Source organism: Mytilus trossulus, chromosome 7 (assembly GCF_036588685.1).
Source record: "Mytilus trossulus isolate FHL-02 chromosome 7, PNRI_Mtr1.1.1.hap1, whole genome shotgun sequence".
NCBI lineage: Eukaryota > Metazoa > Mollusca > Bivalvia > Mytilida > Mytilidae > Mytilus > Mytilus trossulus.
This window is the reverse complement of record NC_086379.1, coordinates 9,738,510-9,759,485: the sequence shown is the minus strand read 5'-3', so window position 1 is coordinate 9,759,485 and position 20,976 is coordinate 9,738,510. Positions and strand designations below refer to the sequence as shown.

The window sequence follows — 20,976 nt, the reverse complement described above, 5'->3', positions numbered from 1 at the left end:
TGTAGTATCGTGAAATTGTGCAAAATTGATTCGTTTTTTTTAAAGTGAAAATATCTGTCAAAAGTTCATTCTGTATTTGACATTGATCACTGATTTTCACTTCATGTCTTATAATAGTCTTTTGGTTTGGAGAGTTTAGAAGAATAGACAAAATACACCAAAAAAGATGAACATATTAAGTATAAATAGACAAAACAATTAAGACCACACTCCCTATAAATCAATATGATTATCATCCGTTCACCATACACTAAATCAATTCAAACAAATTCACTATAGACTTTGTTTATTCAAAATATACAAAGACACTATGAAAATAAATTGCCAACCACACTTATAAACGCTTAAAAATTAATACTGATGAAACGAATATAACAACATGAACAGCAAGAATTAAATGATAAACGAAATGATGTTTTTGCTATGGAATTATAATGAAATTGATAAAGTTTATATACAACAATGATTGCTTGCATTTGCGCTGTGTATGAATGGTCAGTTGACTAACTGTCTATTTAAATCTTCAACACACACCATGCCGTAACAATTGAAACAACAGTTAGCAGTAGAGTCGTCAACGGGAAAGATGCGGTCACTGAAATAAAAGTCAAAATTAATTATTATATTTCTAGATCTATATTAAATCCGCATATTTGTCCTTTCAATATTCAATTTTATGAAAGACTATATTTTCTAATGAACAAAGGATATTTTTTTCTTGTACATGTACACTATTATTTATACTCGGATGTTTTGATTAGCAACTTGTTCTGTATTCTAACTTATTTTTGATGTTATACACAATTCGACTATTGAATTCCATGAAGTCTTTTTTTTCCGAAATGTTCTAGGAGAACTATTTACTGTTGGTTTAGTTTTTGTTCTTGAAATAACACTTTGACAACTTATTTTTGTCAAAACATGGTCACAGGTGAGACTGTCAAAATCTTACTGATGCCAAAAACGTTGACACTATTTTTCCAGTGATTGAAAATGTTTAGTTCATGGTTGTTCACCTCTTATTCAAATTGAAGTCACTCAACTAAAACAATTGAGTTTTTCAAATGTGGGCCTTTCAAAATGCTATTAAAGTTATTAACAATTAAAAACGGAATACAGTGTGTTAGAACCAGCGCTCATCATAGAAAGACCTTACTGATTGGAACTTTGACGAAGTCTCAATTCTACTGTGGCAAGAGCTTGAACACTAAAGTACAACTTATAATAACATAAATGAGGACAGTGAACAAAATATAACATATTTCTTTTAAAACTCAAACACTCAATTGAAAAAAAAACAAAAAACTTATTTGTAGAGCATACAAATTGTTGGAAGACTGTATAAGATTTAAGTGAGTGAAAATAAAAAAAAACATAACATTGAATTCTTCTTCTAATCATTTCGTGGAAGTTGAAAGCTGTAGCACCATGTATTGATCACCATTTTGCAAATGATACGTAACAAAACTTCGATAATATCATCATACTACACTTACTATGCGCAGAACTTGGACACGTTGCTAACACATTAGCATCACAGGTAGCATATGATGTAGTCTCATCACTTCCATCGTCACAATCTTTTTCACAATCACAAACAAACGCTTCGTCAATACACGATACACTACCTCCTTGGCAGGTAAACCAACCACTTGGACATAGCTGAATATAGGCAAAAGTGATATTACACATTGTAGTTTTTTATTTGTTATGCTGAGTCGATTATATCTTGAATATACTTTTCTTAAGTAATGTGTTTTCATTGCTGAGACAATTTATGCATCGTCAACGTGTGTCTTAATCAGACAATAAAATACTACTTTTGTGTCTAAATCAACTGATATTTATATTTTATATAAACTTTATTGTAATATCAGAGAACGTTAAGAAGGTAATTTATGCAATTTGATAATTTTCATGCATATATAAACAGTTTATTCAGAATTAAATAGTAAAAAGTTGTTTTCACATTTTGCGCATAAAATGTATATGATAACGCCGTGTTGTGCTTTTCAGTCTACTTTCTGACCAAATGTTTAATTGACACTACTTTTTAATATTTCTGATTACCTGAACGTATTGTCCAGAAGACGCAACTGGACACGCATTAGTATTACAATCACCAAATTCACTTGAATCACCACTGCAAGCTAATCCGCCATTCTGTGGTCTAGGGTCAGAGCAGGTCCTTGCTCTCGAGTATTTACCACCACCACAGGTTGTTGAACAGCCTCCCCAGGAACCCCAAGTTGACCAAGCTCCATCAACTACGAGAAAAGATGTAGAATTTAAACAAATGTAAAAAGTGTTTGAACAATACAGATACGTCTACTTATATTGTACTAGTATATATTTCCTAGTTTATATGATATCCCAGAGCTTGCGTTTCTTATAATAATTTCCTTTTTTTAGAGGAACAACTGACAAGGATGCTATTAAACAATGGGTTCCCAGTGAAAGTTAGCGTAAAGTGCTTTTCAATTTTCTTCTCTTACACTGCAAGTTAGATGCGTATAAATGTAATAAGAAGGAAGCATTACTTTAAACATTACCATGAAAGAATAACTTACTTATGCATAATTGTGAATTACAGCCCTGTGTTTCTGACGTGACACCAACACAGTTAGCACCGCCATACTGGGGAGCTGGGTTTGTGCAAGACCTAGTCCTGTCTTGACTCCCACCACCACATGTTACGGTACATGTTCCCCAACCACTCCAACTGGTCCACACACCGTCAACTGAAAAATAGCCCTTGTTATTTTGAAGGTAAAACATGTTTCTTCACTTTTTAAAATCAACAAATTTTCGAGTTTTACGAAAAAATAAAAAAATTGAGTTCACTGCAACGGGACTCTGAGGTATTGTCAAAAACTAATTAAAAATTAATCGATGTGTTTATTTCAGATTTGATGAAAGAATAACTGTAAAGGATGTAAAAAATGAAACTGTTACTGAGGTTTGATAATCAGTACAAATATTAATCTAGTATCAGAAAAAGCATCAATCTCATCTTAAGAATGTTTACAAGTCATTTGTTTTTTTAATTGATTTTCCTTAAAATGTATACCTGAATGCATGCGATTTGACACGTTCGCAGTTAAGACACCAATTGATGAAAACACACAATTTAAAAACAAATATACAACAATTCAAACCATTTCGAAAAAGTTCTAACATTACTGATCATACTATGTGTATAAAAATACATTTGTTATTTCAATAAGATTTTCTCAATGCGTATAACAGTGGATCGTAAAGAGATCCGTTGTTGCCTTTTACCCTCACTAAAATTGGTTTTACACAAGCACATATATACACATATGTGTACGTCATAATACATGACGTTTTCTATACATGCATGAATATGAAGATATATGTGATATAAATAACCATCAATAAGGCAGCAATCAAACCAAACAACTGTACACAATTTAGACATCTGAAAGGCAACCATAACATCTTAAAATTAAAATGACAACAAAAAGAGTTTTGAATCACACGTACTTGGACAATGATGTGTGTTGCAGGACTGTTGACTTGATGCAGCTCCTGAACATTGTAGTCCACCATATTGTGGTGCAGGATTGGTACAGGATCTGGTTCGGTCCTGAGTGCCACCACCACATGTAACAGTACAAGTGTCCCAGCTGGACCATGATGTGTATCCACCATTAACTATGCGAATTGAAAATATCACCCTTAAGCAAAATAGTCATTTAAAAGTGAAAAGGTATTGATCTGAAATCTACAATAACGGGCTAAGGAATTCTCGCTTTATCATTCGAAATCATTTATGTATATTTGATTATATATTTATTATATCATGTGATAGACACTGCTCATGATTACATTTCATTTTCTTCTAGATTCATTCATACAATAATTGTTTAAACATACTTGGGCAATTATGAGTGTTACAGCTTTGTGAGTCTGAGGCTGCTCCAGAACATGATAGACCATTATATTGTGGTGCAGGATTTGTACAACTTCTGGTTCTTCCTTGGGTTCCACCACCACACGTTACACTACACGTAGCCCATGATGTCCAGGAGGTATATCCACCATTTACTTAAAATATTTCACACACAAATATTAAAAAGTTATTTCGACACGTTAATGCTTCATGTTTTCATTAAACCTTTTAATCAAATATATAATATGACTTAATTTGTAGAATATTCCAGAAAATTAAGTAGATAATATGAACAACTTGCTAATGTCTGATATGGGTAAAGATGCGCAATTCATTTAAGGTAGGCGGTAATGGTAGCCTTTTCCTCAAATTATCTGCCCATATCGTACACTTAGATGTGTATGACGATTTGTTTCGAAACTGAGACATTTTCACATATGCAGTTTGGTATAGGGGATACAAAGTGAGATTCATTTTTCCGTCATTTAGCCGACCCAGAAAATCCTTTGGGGATGCGGATCCTCAAGGTCAAAATTCTTTTTTCACAAAATAACTTCTTGAAAAGTAAGTTATTAGTATACACTTGATAACTCTATAGTTTTTACACCTTTTTTCTATGATTCTCTTCTCTACAAATCAGCAGAAATAATAAAGTTCAGCCATTTTTTTTAAAATGGCATGTGCAATATCCATGATGTTTTATTAACGCACTACTTTTGAGTTACTTTTTGGATATTGAGCCATATGAACAGTTAGAACGAATACAAAAAAATGAAAAAAACAGGAGAATTTCAATTTAAAATTCCAAAATATAGCATCAATCGTTTTGTTAAAAAATTGAATAATAAACGGGAATGTCCCTACAGTTGTAGTCAAGCTACATGTTGTATAATACAATAGTTGACGGGAGTGTTATGGGTAAAACAAATTGCCAAAGAAAACTAGGAGAATAACTAAAATATTGTGGTATAGTTTGAAAAAAATCTTTAATTCAATACTTTTCTCAAATAAAATATAAAATGAGAATATATTTTATGTTGCTTTTAAGTAAATTGAACAGAAAATTATACTTGACAAAAATCCTAACGTTTAATAGAGACTTATAAGCGGATTCAATCACTACATTGATTAGAGTTAGATTTTATATTTTAAAAAGCCTTGCGTTTTGAACATGAAAATTTTAGAAGAGAAATATGGTAAATTATGAGATTCGAAATCAAACGAAGCACACGTAGAATACAAAACTCAAACTTGATTCGATGTTGTGCGTCTGATTGGTAACTACAAAATTTATTAATCCATACTTGGACAGTTAAGAGTGTTGCAGCTTTGTGTGTCTGAGGATGCTCCAGAACATGATAGGCCATTGTATTGTGGAGCAGGATTTGTACAACTTCTGGTTCTTCCTTGACTTCCTCCTGCACATGTTACACTACACGTACCCCATGATGTCCAGGATGTATACCCACCATTAACTGATAAAATAATAACACAATTCTCACATTAAAGTATAATGTATCATTTAAACCTTTAAACTTTTTGTACAGTAATTAAACGTTGTTTATAAGAAAAATAACACATGTTGTGTTATATTAGACATTTTAGCTTTGACCTTTTTCAATGTAAAAAAAAACAATGGTTTTGTTTTTCTTATCTGAATTGATTCAACTTATGTTATCATTTCAAAATAAAATCGAAAAATAAAACAAATAGTGGAATATGTTGTTTTTTTTATAGATAATTCCTTATGGATACTTTTAAATGTACAATAAAGAAATCATCGTATCCCTACATATTGTAATGAGTAAAAATCACTTGGTTATGGATTATGAAAAGATTTTCTAGTAGATTATTTTCAACATACTTGGACAATTATGCGTGTTGCAGCTTTGTGAGTCTGATGCTGCTCCAGAACATGATAGACCATTATATTGTGGTGCAGGATTTGTACAACTTCTGGTTCTTCCTTGACTTCCTCCTGCACATGTTACACTACACGTAGCCCATGATGTCCAGGAGGTATATCCACCATTTACTTAAAATATTTCACACACAAATATTTAAAAAGTTATTTCGACACGTTAATGCTTCATGTTTTCATTAAACCTTTTAATCAAATATATAATATGACTTAATTTGTAGAATATTCCAGAAAATTAAGTAGATAATATGAACAACTTGCTAATGTCTGATATGGGTAAAGATGCGCAATTCATTTAAGGTAGGCGGTAATGGTAGCCTTTTCCTCAAATTCTCTGCCCATATCGTACACTTAGATGTGTATGACGATTTGTTTCGAAGCTGAGACATTTTCACATATGCAGTTAGATATAGGGGATACAAAGTGAGATTCATTTTTCCGTCATTTAGCCGACCCAGAAAATCCTTTGGGGATGCGGATCCTCAAGGTCAAAATTCTTTTTTCACAAAATAACTTCTTGAAAAGTAAGTTATTAGTATACACTTGATAACTCTATAGTTTTTACACCTTTTTTCTATGATTCTCTTCTCTACAAATCAGCAGAAATAATAAAGTTCAGCCATTTGTTAAAAATGGCATGTGCAATATCCAGGATGTTTTTTTCGTAACGCTCTTAAGTAAATTGAACAGAAAATTATATCTGACAAAAATCCTAAAGTTTAATAGAGACTTATAAGCGGATTCAATCACTACATTGATTAGAGTTATATTTTATATTTTAAAAAGCCTTGCGTTTTGAACATGAAAATTTTAGAAGAGAAATATGGTTAATTATGAGATTCGAAATCAAACGAAGCACACGTAGAATACAAAACTCAAACTTGATTCGATGTTTTGCGTCTGATTGGTAACTACAAAATTTATTAATCCATACTTGGACAGTTAAGAGTGTTGCAGCTTTGTGTGTCTGAGGATGCTCCAGAACATGATAGGCCATTGTATTGTGGAGCAGGATTTGTACAACTTCTGGTTCTTCCTTGAGTTCCTCCTGCACATGTTACACTACACGTACCCCATGATGTCCAGGATGTATACCCACCATTAACTGATAAAATAATAACACAATTCTCACATTAAAGTATAATGTATCATTTAAACCTTTAAACTTTTTAACCAGTAATTGAACGATGTTTATAAGAAAAATAACGCATGTTGTGTTATAATAGACATTTTAGCTTTGACCTTTTTCAATGTAAAAAAAAAACATGTTTTTTTTTCTTATCTGAATTGATTCAACTTATGTTATCATTTCAAAATAAAATCGAAAAATAAAACAAATAGTGGAATATATTGGTTTTTTTTTTATAGATAATTCCTTATGGATACTTTTAAATGTACAATAAAGAAATCATCGTATCCCTACATATTGTAATGAGTAAAAATCACTTGGTTATGGATTATGAAAAGATCTTCTAGTAGATTATTTTCAACATACTTGGACAATTATGCGTGTTGCAGCTTTGTGAGTCTGATGCTGATCCTGAACATGTTGCACCACCATGTTGAGGAGAAGGATTCGAACAACTTCTAGTTCTACCCTGAGTTCCGCCACCGCATGTATTACTGCACGTGCCCCATGATGTCCATGAAGTATATCCTCCATTAACTGATAGTAAAATATTACCAATATATATTTTTCTGTAAGATAACTCAAAGGACCACACGGTAAGTGAAAGCTGACTGTTAACGCTAGAATCGCGCACTTTTATTTGGGAAATAGGTAAGTTTAGTTTGAACGAATTGTAATAACAAGAATAGGAAACTAGAGGCTCCAAAGAGCCTGTGTCGCTCACCTTGGTCTATGTGAATATTAAACAAAGGAAGCAGATGGATTCATGACAAAATTGTGTTTTGGTGATGGTGATGTGTTTGTAAATCTTACTTAACTAGTCTTGCTGCTTACATTATGATGAATGAACTTGGCCCAGTAGTTTCAGTGGAAAATGTTAATAAAAATTTACAAATTTTATGAAAATTGTTAAAAATTGACTATAAAGGGCAATAACTCCTAAACGGGTCAACTGACCATTTCGGTCATGTTGACTTATTTGTAAATCCTACTTTACTAAACATTATTGCTGTTTACAGTTTATCTCTATCTATAATAATATTCAAGATAATAACAAAAAACTGCAAAATTTCCACAAAATTACCAATTCAGGGGCAGCAACCCAACAACGGGTTGACCGATTCATCTGAAAATTTCAGGGCAGATAGATCTTGACCTGATAAACATTTATACCCCATGTCAGATTTCCTCTAAATGCTTTGGGTTTTGAGTTATAAGCCAAAAACTACATTTTACCCCTATGTTCTATTTTTTGCCGTGGCGGCCATCTTGGTTGGATGACGGGGTCACGCCACACATTTTTTAAACTAGATACCCCAATGATGATTGTGGCCAAGTTTGGTTCAATTTGGCCAAGTAGTTTCAGAGGAGAAGATTTTTGTAAAAGATAACTAAGATTTACGAAAAATGGTTAAAAATTGACTATAAAGGGCAATAACTCCTAAACGGGTCAACTGACCATTTCGGTCATGTTGACTTATTTGTAAATCCTACTTTACTAAACATTATTGCTGTAAACAGTTTATCTCTATCTATAATAATATTCAAGATAATAACCAAAAACTGCAAAATTTCCACAAAATTACCAATTCAGGGGCAGCAACCCAACAACGGGTTGACCGATTCATCTGAAAATTTCAGGGCAGATAGATCTTGACCTGATAAACATTTTTACCCCTTGTCAGATTTCCTCTAAATGCTTTGGTTTTTGAGTTATAAGCCAAAAACTGCAGTTTACCCCTATGTTCTATTTTTTGCCGTGGCGGCCATCTTGGTTGGATGACGGGGTCACGCCACACATTTTTTAAACTAGATACCCCAATGATGATTGTGGCCAAGTTTGGTTCAATTTGGCCCAGTAGTTTCAGAGGAGAAGATTTTTGTAAAAGATAACTAAGATTTACGAAAAATGGTTAAAAATTGACTATAAAGGGCAATAACTCCTAAACGGGTCAACTGACCATTTCGGTCATGTTGACTTATTTGTAAATCCTACTTTACTAAACATTATTGCTGTTTACAGTTTATCTCTATCTATAATAATATTCAAGATAATAACCAAAAACTGCAAAATTTCCACAAAATTACCAATTCAGGGGCAGCAACCCAACAACGGGTTGACCGATTCATCTGAAAATTTTTGAGCAAATAGATCTTGACCTGATAAACATTTTTACCCCTTGTCAGATTTCCTCTAAATGCTTTGGTTTTTGAGTTATAAGCCAAAAACTGCATTTTACCCCTATGTTCTATTTTTAGCCGTGGCGGCCATCTTGGTTGGTTGACCGGGTCACGCCACACATTTTTTAAACTAGATACCCCAATGATGATTGTGGCCAAGTTTGGTTCAATTTGGCCCAGTAGTTTCAGAGGAGAAGATTTTTGTAAAAGTTAACAACGACGACGGACGACGGACGACGGACGACGGACGCAAAGTGATGGGAAAGCTCACTTGGCCCTTCGGGCCAGGTGAGCTAAAAAGGATTGGATACAAGTTTTTATTTTGAATACACACATAAACACATAGGCATATACAATTTAAAGCATCTAAGAAACAACTTAAAAAATAGTATAAATGTAAAAACAGGAGTATAAATTTAATGTCGATTCCACACTCTCGTTTGGTTCTTTTGCAATAATGCATATTTGGTATCATCAAGTACTATCAGAATATATGGGAATAAAATTAAATTGTATGAAGAAGCAAATATGTATATAGTAGCTCAAAGGGTTAGTTTTAAAAAGCAAAGGGTCATGTTTATATTGGGGTTGGGGTGGCAACGTTTATGAACTTATTTTCATAAAAATTACATTCGTTTTTTTAATTGGGTTCGGACCTTAGATTGTCCACTTTGTATCTTCGATTTCGTCTCATGCTTCTTTTATTTTCAACTAGGCACATTTGATTCAAATTGTCATACTCCTACGAAAGTTTTTATTTCAATATAATAATATTATGCTAATACGTAAGTAGTGTATATGAGTGCCAACCAGAAAACTCTTCATTCAATTCGTGATTTGTAAAGAAATATATTACAGGTCAAAGTATGGTCTTCAACATGGAGCCTTATACTTACTTGGACAAGCGCTCAGTGTGCAGGCTTTAGTCGTCGTTGTACCACCACTACAATCAGCACCACCGTGAGCTGCAGATGGGTTATTACATGCCCTCGTCTTTGTTTGTGTTCCACTTGCACAGGTGACAGAACAAGATCCCCATGATCCCCAGTTGTTCCATCCTCCATTTACTGTCAACATAATATAGATTTACAAAACCATGGTACATACTCTATATACTAGTATTATATAACTATCAAACCGTGGTATAATCACTGATGACTCTGATTTATTAACATAATTAAAAAATTTATTACCAAATAAAGGGACACCCACATCAGCTGTACTATAGCTCTGTTATAAAAGTTATATGAAACAAGTGAATGGTGGAAAATAATGTTAATCCAATTCTAGAACCAATGCATGTATATATCTTAGAATTATTCATCTGTGCACGACTTTACCATTTTTCAAGCCTTCTTTTGTTTCACCCGATCCATTTTAATGTTGAAATATGGAAGCTAATTAATTGTCGTGTTTTGAAGTCGAGGTTGACTGATTGTCACCTGAGTAAAAAACCAACAAAGATGCATGGAAATTGAGGTAAGCAAGTGTATAACATGTAAAATAACATGTAGTTTTTTCCGAAAACGGAGAAATGCGTATTGAGATCAAATGAAATTTACGAGAAAGGTCACGCTGAGGTCATTGCATACGGAAAACATGGCGGTAAATTATTGTCTGGGAAGCCAATAATTCAAATAAACAAAATTTCTTTTGAATTCGGACAAATTAAAGAATGTTCATTAGAAAGCAGTATATGCACATAAGTTTTATAATAAAACTAGCCATTTAGTTATAAAAAATAACATATGCATTAATTTGTTTTAATTGGAAGTTTCACATGACTTTAATGATTGTTCGATACTATAAAAAAAAAAATGCATATTATACAAATTGTTCTTTACCAACGCATATAAAGCTTGTCTTTATTGATCAACCAGTTCACGTTCAGACAGTTACAACTTAAACTCCGTTGTGCCTGATATGATTTTTTTTGTAAACCGATGCAGAAGTTTGTATTAATCACTTAAATACTTGTATCTCAGATAAGCATTAAAAAGTTTTTACAGTGAATAACTAGTGATAAATGTTTATGGAAACATGTATTTAGGATGATTATTAATGATAACTTACTTGGACAGTAGCTTGAGCTGGTACAAGAAGCACTCTGACTACTATCACCAGTGCATTGAGTTCCATCATATTTTGGAGTTGGATCTGAACATGTTCTTACTCTGGTTTTCGTTCCTGATGCAGACGAACCAGACGCAGTACACGAGATTGAGCAGCTTCCATATGAAGCCCAGGTTGCCCAGTTTCCATTAACTAAAATACAAGATTAGCAGCTCGTAATCTAAATATTTGATATCCTCTTCAAATCTATATCAAAATCTTTGCGGCATTTATGCTAAAACAACCAGTTTAACCTTTGTTTTAAGTTGTATGGAAACATTTAGAATTTGTGACCCTTCAAGATTTATCATCAGTATAGCAAAGAATGTTTGAAAAATCGCAGGATTTATAACCGATATTTTAAAACTGGAAATTTATATAAGGTAACTTACTTGCTTATCGATGTCCAGTTAGCTGGATGTTCTTATTGAAGTTATGAAACTATGATTTAAGTAAAAGTACATGTCATATATTTTTAATCAAACACAATCATTCCTTTTACGCGACTTGACCTGTATTTTGCGAATTTCTTTTCGGCATTACTTCCTTTTATTGGACGACTATTGGAAGACCTGATTATAGACATAAAAACGACAAGACGTGCGGGGATACTAGAAGAGCATACATATATAAAATAATTCGATATTATTAGCTCTACAATTAATACTTTCCAATAATGTGTGTCACAACTAATTAACCTTTGTTCAAAATGAAAATATTATGATCAAGACATACTTATTTTTTATTGATTCTTGTCCGATATTGTATCATAGTTGTTACTTTTAAATGTGATGCATAGCTTTATATTATTGACCTTAATGTTACCCCCTGCATGTGGTCAACATAGTGAAGGGTGTTTGAATTCATTATCATTGCCCCTTTGATTTCAGTTTTAAACAAATTTGAAAAGAAGCAGAAAAATTTGAAATGAAATATACCATAGTATGAGTGGTTAGTACTGTAAGATAAAACAAAGGACTAGCTGATTTTTTTGTTTACTATGAATGTGGTGGAATATCTTACTTAATGATGGTGAAATATCTTACTTGATAATGGTGAAATATCTTACTTGATAATGGTGAAATATCTTACTTGGTGATGGAAAAAAAAACTTACTTGGTGATGGTGTTGCACAATCTTCCTCAGCTACTCCGTCCCCGTCATCATCTGGAAAGAAAGTTTACAATCGGTAAGTGCTGTCTTATGCATTCTATAATTGACAGAAAGTTTACAGTCGGTAAGTATTGTGTTATGTATTCTATAATTGAAAGAAATTTTACAATCTGTAAGTGCAGTCTAATGCATTTTATGATTAGAAGGAAATCGACATCATATTCAGTTTTACAATTGAATATCTCGTCTAAATATAGACCAATGCAATATACACTTTCTATATCCGAACAATTTAAGGTTTTTTTACAAGAACAAAGTTACATGAACAAATGGTTAATTCGTGTATTCTACCGAGATTCTGCCTATGATTTCATCTTTATGCCAGAACAGTACCATATTCTTACAGAGTAAATAAAAGCCAGTGTTCTTTTACACATTGCTCATGCCACACTGATCACAAAATTGTTATACCAAAATAAAAAAGGCGGTCTATAGTGAAGAAAACAGCAGTTGATTTTCACTTCCGTGTACCTGATTTATTCGCCTCCCTACACTTCTAGGTGATAAAGAATTGTATTTAAAATAACAAGTGAACCAAATGATTTTAAAGAAATAAAAAAAAAACAACAGGAAACGATCAGATTATATATTATAAAAAAAGCGAGAAAAAATCAACTTGCATAGTTAATTTAATAAAATTGAGAATGGAAATGGGGAATGTGTCAAAGGGACAACAACCCGACCAAATAAAAAAACAACAGCAGAAGGTTACCAACAGGTCTTCAATGTAGCGAGAAATTCCCGCACCCGGAAGCGTCCTTCAGCTGGCCCCTAAACAAACATATGTTATTGTTCCAAAAAGAGACAAATGGATTAGACACAAGTTTTTCAACTTAGTAACGTCTTCTCCAAAACTTGCATAGTTAACTATTCATGTCTAGTGTTAAGGTTTCCCTTCCCTTTAAACATTAATAGATTGTTTTAACATAATAATTCAAAATAGAGGATGAATACGGAGCAATGTCTGAACATAGGTAGGAACACAATAAAATATTAAAGTCTCTTTTGGAAATTGTTGCATGCTGAGATTGAAATAAACGTGAAGCTACTATTCAGGATGTTTTACTTTGAAAATTTCCAACACTGATAAAGATATATTTACCTCGACCTTGATTCTCAGTTGTACACAACTCTTCATCAATCAATCCGTCACAATCGTTATCTATACCATCCCCAACAACTGTTGCACTTGGTACACAAATCTATGAAAGTATTTAATATTCATATACATCATCTGTTTCTTGGTTAGTGTTTTAATCATGAACATAAGATTATGTATGTAAAAACTCTAGTACAAGGATATATACAGTCAGTATTTCAAATGCTGATCTTATAATTTAAACATATCTCTCATAATGCCACTTCAGTGTACGGTTGAAACTTTTTAATCTTTTTTTTCTCGCTTTTTTTTTTGGATTGAAAAAAGTAAAAAATGACAACTCTCTTAGCATAAAAGACCAGTTAAGCAAACAATTTGAACATCTAAAATTGATCCGACTACTTAGTCACAATTATCATGGTTTATAACATGAAGTTTTTAAAAAATTCCGAGTCGAGACTTTCTAGTTTGAAATGACTGCATTTCAAAGACTAGCTTGGTCCCAAGGTCCCAAATTACCCCCGTAACATAGTTTATATTCTTGTTGAGTCGTTCATCAAATTGTTAACCTGTATACAGACTCGAATCTTCATCTGATAGCCAGTAAGCCGCTGCGGTTATACAATTCTTATAAGATAAGATTATACCCTTTATCGTGATAACACTTACATTGAAGATGATCTTACTAAGATAAATTATTCCTTCGAGCGTGGTATGCAGATTAATAGTTGACTTACTTCGTTGATTGGTGCCATCCTCATACCAGTTGGAAAGCCGTATGTTTCATACTTGGCCTGCCCATAAAGGTAGCCACCAAAAATAGAAATAGGTGAACTATGTCTTACAACATGAGAACCTTCTGGGATGGCGATGTAGCCGGCTACATAATCTGTTCCTGCTATACTGTGATATATAGTTGAGCCGGGAAATGCAACACCATTGTGCAGTAAACCAGCTTTTTCACTCTCTTTGACGATAAACATAAATTTGCTGCTGTATGACCCGTATGAATATTTGGGTGTGCTGAAGGTGTAATCTGCTCCATATTGTTCCATTGGAGGTATCAACATCAACATTGGGTCAGATTCTTCGTTGCTCGATTGTTCACTCAAGCAGAATTGATATACAGTGATTGGTTTATTTGCAACGACCTTGGTGTATACTCCAGATGGGATTGTCCTTTGTACAAATTTTCCACTATTTGCGATGGTAAATGAAGAACTGTAACCTCCGGAAATTGTCACTTGTGTATTATCTTCACTAGCAATGAATTTGAAATAGTCTCCAGTTGTTCTTAAAGGAATTGGACAAGTGACAAATGTTTTGCCCCATGTACCTACATGTGGTAACATTTCTACAATGTGATCAGAGGACCCTCCAGAACCAATACTTGTTCTCTGATTTCCACCAAGCACTCCAACCGGTTTGTTAGACTGAATTCTACTTCCAGACAAATCGCCGTATGATTGTAACTGAAGAACTTCATATTTCTGCAGACTTGTTGTGAGTGTATCACCGCTGTAATACGACTGACCATTGAATGTTACTTTGTCGTTAGCAATGTGGGATGAGATCTTCACTTTAACTGTGGTACTATCTTCAACACCAATGATGTCAATCTGGCAATGATATGATGATGGGTACCAAGAAACCGTGTAGTAATCGTCACCAAGTACGTCAATCGGGAGTGCCAGATAAGCATCGCAAGAATAGTATTCCTTGTTTACTCCGTAAACAATAACATCATCATCCGCTGATATTTGAACACCTAGAACAAAATTATGACTAAAGCAATGATATCATCATATGACCTCCATTTCATTCAAACAACAAGGATACACAGCGGATATACATTTTCCTACCACTTTGCTGTGTTTAATTGGATTCTAATTTAACCATCAGTATGAGAGGATTATAGTAAGAGTTTTCTGGTAATGAACATGATATGGTTCAATCATAATTATTTTTCATTTTATTATTATTATTATTATTAATATTATTAATAATAACTTATTTGAAATAATACTTCATATTATAATTCATCTTCTACATGTACATGTAGGTATTACTGAAAAGAATGATTATTGATGTTAATTACCTTTAAAACTTTTTGATGTTCCAATCATTCTCAAATCATTATCCAAAGCCAGCTGTTTAACGTATCCAGAAGTGACCGTAAATTGCTCATTAATGGATTGTGCGGTATAGAGCGGTGCTGTCACTTTTACATTTACCGTTGTGGTACGAGAAGTGGTCACAAAAAGTTCTGTATCCAATGATTTGCCACTGTTTTCTCCAAATGCAACAATAAACAACGTTCCTCTGTTGTCAGGAGCTGAAAGCACGACACAAATTATAAATTATTTAACAATATAGTACATTCATGACACGCATACTGTAACACACAGATTTCACTAGTAGTTTTCACACCATACATTGTATAATCTGAAATCACTACTACATATAATTATACATTTAAAAAGACAGCGGAAAAGACTGTTTCGAATGGCACAATTGATTTTCTAATTTTGGTATTTCAACATAAGTTTCATGATCTTTCAGCATTGACGCTGCCGAATTCAAACTTTCATTCTTTATCCCTTCGTATATAATGATCTTAACCTAAACATTATAACATGATTTCCGAGTGAAAAAAAGGTTTGTTATATCAACGTTATATCGAAGTTTTCGGGGGAAAGCACGAATATATGTGGATAATTTTCTGACTTCATGAGTGACGTATACCTAGTATCAGATATTACTAGATTGAGATGCATCATCAGTTATGTTGCCTCATTGATAGACTAAGCAAGGATTGCTTATTGTTAGAGGAGTGAGGTATTTCCATAGTTGATAACGTTCAAGTTTCATATAAAATTGAGAATGGAAACGGTGAATGTGTCAAAGAGAACAACCCGACCAAAGAGCACACAACAGTCGAAGGCCCCATTTGGTCAATGCAAACTCTCATATCCAATAGTGCATAGATTATCGATGTTTCTACACATTGATATCGTAAAATATCAACTAAAAGCCTCAATGTGAAACTTTAAGGATAGTGAGCATTGGAAACGAGCATAAAGTCTTCACAAGAGCTCAGGTTAATTAAGAGAGTGGGACGACCGATAAGGATACAGATTTTTATCTTTAACATAGGGTGGATATGGATAATATATGCAGGCATTTATTGTGTACTTTTTTTTATTTAGAAGAATGTTTTTGACAGTATTTTTTTTCAGTATACACATAGAGCAGCAATAACAGTAGTTTTCCTTTCTTATTTGGATTTGATCAAATGCTTTTACGGAATTGTGTTAATTAAAGTCATATGACACGATGGATGGGTGAAAAATAATGTTTATCCAATTATTGAACCAATGCATGTATTTATCATAAACTTAGTCTTTTGTCAAATGTTTGTGCACGATTTTATCCTTTTTTATGTAAGCATATTGTAAAATCTGGTGTTTTTTTTTCTCTCTGTCTGTTTTGATGTGAAAATATGGCAGCTCAATAATTATCGTGTTTTGAAGCCGTAGTTTACCGATTGTCACCTTATAGTCTCTCTACATGATAACCGGTAAATAACACATCATAAACACAATGCTTTAAAGTCATGACAGTCGGTAAATAAACTCATCATAGACTGAAGGCTTTAAAGTCATGATAGCCGGTTGATACACTCATCATAGACGCAAGGCTTGAAAGTCATGATAGCCGGTAAATAAACTCAGCATAGACTCAAGGCTTTAAAGTCATAATAGCCGGTAAATAAACTCATCATAGACTCAAGGCTTTAAAGTCATGACAGTCTGTAAATAAACTCATTATAGATTCACGGCTTTAAAGTCATGATAGCCGGTAAATAAACTCAGCATAGACTCAAGGCTTTAAAGTCATGGCAGTCTGTAAGTAAACTCATTATAGATTCACGGCTTTAAATTCATGATAGCCGGTAAATAAACTCATCGTAGACTCAAGGCTTTAAAGTCATGATAGCCGGTAAATAAACTCATCATAGACTCAAGGCTTTTTAAAGTCATTACAGTCGGTTAATAAACTCATTGTATACTCAAGGCTTTAAAGTCATGATAGCCGGTAAACAAACTCATCATAGACACAAGGCTTTAAAGTCATGACAGTCGGTTAATAAACTCATTGTATACTCAAGGCTTTAAAGTCATGATAGCCGGTAAACAAACTCATCATAGACACAAGGCTTTAAAGTCATGACAGTCGGTAAATAAACTCAGCATAGACACAAGGCTTTAAAGTCATGTGTGTGTGTCTATCAAAGAATATTCGTTGACCCTCGAATTAAAAAATAATGGAAATGTCCAAAACAAAAGCATTGTAAAGTATGAAGTTGAAGAGTGCTGATGACTTTTGATAGATGATGTTTTCTTATAAAAATATAATTTACAAACTGAGTTTTTAAACTACTGCTACTATTAACTAACCTCCTGATTGAGAGACATCCATCATCATGGCTATACACACAAGAAGCAGAGTCGCTGCAGACCCAACACCTGTGAAAATTAATATAATTTAACAGTACGTGTATTGAAACGGAAACTACAGTACATATAATGTATTAGTTGATAAAGAGACATTTTTTTGTTATTCACAAGTACACATATGTGTTCTTGCATATATAACCTTAAAAAGTTTTGATTATGTACTAAATATTATACACAAAGTTTTATCCACAAAATTAGCTTCCGTTGGATTTAAACTTTGGTTTAAGTGAATCATTAAAAAGATGAGAAAAGAGAAACTTCGGTAATATTTAGATATTTCTAGTACAAATATATTATCATTTCCGATTCTTAGTACATTGTTTTATAAAGTCGATCATGTCTGGTGATTTAAATAGCGTTTAAATAAACATATGCTGGAGGGTAAATAATAAACTCTGTAAATATTAAAACCGATTTAAAATAAATAAAGCACTATCTCCCAAAAATGTGTTTTCTATAATTTAATTTAACTCATGATTAAAATGAAAAATGTTACCCAAATTGCATAGCGTTTGAATCTTATGTCCATCTGACAGGAACTACTCAGCTGGTATAAATGTTTTTTGGAATTTGTGTTATTTCGAGTGCTCCTTTTGATTTACCAGGAACTAATTATACCTACATGACATAAAACTGATCAGTTTATATATTAAAATTAAGATATTACAAAAGTTTATTAATTTCAGTTGTGGATATCATTATAAAAAATTGAAAACAACACGTTTATTAATTTCGTGCGTCCGACGACGCGCTTTTCTGAATTTACCTTCATTATAAGTGTTTGCTAGACTATCCATTGAAATAGAATTTGTTACTACAGATAAAGGCAACAGTAGTATACCGCTGTTCAAAATTCATAAATCGATAGAGAAAAAACAAATTCAGGTTACATAAAATCAATTTGCCTTTTTTTATTTTTTTATTTCTTTACTTTTCTTAACACTAATAGAATGAATTACCTGTACCCATAATGAGCATGGTGGTGTTACAGACGATAAAATTTTCTTGTTTGGAGATAAAAAGAAGTTTAGCACATTTTTATACAAAGATTAACTGTAATTATGTCAGATTAAAATTTGATGCCATACTTTAATTAATCGTCTTTATGCATTGTGTTGAAATTAAAAGGCCTACTTTGTTTCTCATAAAATAAATTCTAATTTCTACCCTAAAGTTTTGGCACGATTAAAAACTTCAATAATAACAATGGATGTGAAATACCTTCCAAACCGGGTCAGCATTGGATTAATGACTTTTCATAATATGTGAACACAGTCTAGTTGCACCACACTTATTATTGAATATTTCCCAGATTTCCATCAAAGAATACTTCAAAATACCAGACTCAAGCATTTCAAATTTTATATAGTTATTAATGTGTATTCGACTGCTTAATTAGATATTAAAAACTGATATAGTGGTTATATATATATATATATATATATAAAAAAAAAACATTTTGAGTACGTTTGAATTTTATGCAACTTTTGGGTTCATAGATAAATACTGGTTGCTAGCATATAAAGTGGCTACTAGCGAGTGGCTGCTAGCTTGAGTTTGGTCTTCAAAATAACACGTGTTTTGCAAAAATCGCATTGCTACTCGGGTATAACTTTCCAAGTAATGGTTACTATAAGGTACTTACTTGATTTTAACAGCAAATTCTAAGTTTTATTACTAGATTATTTATATAAGTGGGTTATATCAATCTCTTATGTTTCATAAGAGTCTGATCTAAAGTGTTTTCACTTTTGTGTTTTTTTATAAAACACATGTTTACATCCAACCTACAACAATATGGCTTCTTCTTGGGAACATTTGATAATACATTAAAATTGTTTGTAGGTCAGATTTATATATAAAAAAAAGAGTGGCGTTTATAGGGATCCTCAATGCTCCTCAACTTTGTACTTGTTTGGCTTTATAACTATTTAGATCTGAGCGTCACTGATAAGTCTTATGAAGACGAAACGCGCGTCTAGCGTACTTAATTATAATCCGGGTACCTCTGATAACTATTACAGGACCAAATGTACTCGTGAACTTATAAAGATACATTTTTTTACTGGGATAACCGAGCCAACGTCTATACATGGCGGTAACATTATTTGTAATGGAACATAATTTTGTTTATGATATATTGTTGAATTTATTCGTTGTACACATTCAAAACAACATCTATACTATAAGTTGGAACAGTCAGCATGGGTTGCAATGCATACATATACAATTCTTATTAAAAAAAAATGCAGCTTGTTATAATACTGTTTATAATACTTTATAAAATGCAATAAAACAAGTTTCAAACAGACAAACATGGGATAATTTTGTTTTATCTGTGGTCTGAAAAGTTGAATACAATGCGAAAGCAACAAACCAAAACGGTACACACAAAGTCCGACATACATCCGTAGGGTTACATGCACTTGTTGTTGACAAACTTTTTAGGGTTGGAACACACGCACGAAATGATGATTAAAATAGTGTGACCTACATTGTATACGAACTTCTAAAACCAGTTGTCGAAAATAAGATTAATATTAATAATCCTGTTAATCCTCTTTTAATATACTTCATATTTATATTAATATTTTTAAACGTTTAAAACACTGCAATTGTTTGCACCTGCCCTCAGTCAGGACTTGATGTTCGGTTGTTGCTTGTTGTTTGTTGATGTGGTTCATTATTGTTTCTCGTTTCTCATTTTTTGTTTATATTAGACCGTTGGTTTTCCCGTTTGAATGGTTTTACAATTGTCAACTCATTTTTGGAAGCCTTTATAGCTTGCAGTTTGGTGTGATCCAAGGCTGCGTGTTAAAGACCGTGTTGTGAACTATAATTTACTTTTACAAATTGTGACTTGGATGGAGAGTTGTCTCTTTGGCAGTCATACCACATTTTCTTATAGCTTCCAGTTTTAAATGC

At 32.8% G+C, this 20,976-nt stretch overlaps 1 protein-coding gene across 2 annotated transcripts; it reads right to left on the bottom strand.

Moving 5' to 3' along the window:
* Positions 1-304: 304 nt before the first annotated feature.
* Positions 305-19,056, bottom strand: LOC134724606 (SCO-spondin-like). Of its 2 annotated transcripts, XM_063587728.1 has the most exons (18): positions 19,011-19,056; positions 17,992-18,060; positions 15,630-15,866; positions 14,269-15,299; positions 13,535-13,634; positions 12,376-12,426; positions 11,221-11,412; positions 10,044-10,214; positions 7,333-7,503; positions 6,772-6,942; positions 5,781-5,951; positions 5,221-5,391; positions 3,901-4,071; positions 3,508-3,678; positions 2,571-2,741; positions 2,071-2,267; positions 1,497-1,662; positions 305-595 (listed from the first exon to the last, which is right to left on the bottom strand). In XM_063587728.1, exons 1-18 carry the CDS (start codon positions 19,027-19,029, stop codon positions 516-518), a joined length of 3,510 nt encoding a protein of 1,169 aa, XP_063443798.1. In that variant the 5' UTR covers positions 19,030-19,056; the 3' UTR covers positions 305-515. The 2 variants fall into 2 exon arrangements, with proteins under 2 accessions (XP_063443798.1, XP_063443799.1); XM_063587729.1 differs by lacking the exons at positions 6,772-6,942; positions 7,333-7,503 and having other exon boundaries at positions 19,011-19,046.
* Between the last annotated feature and the right edge of the window lie 1,920 nt (positions 19,057-20,976).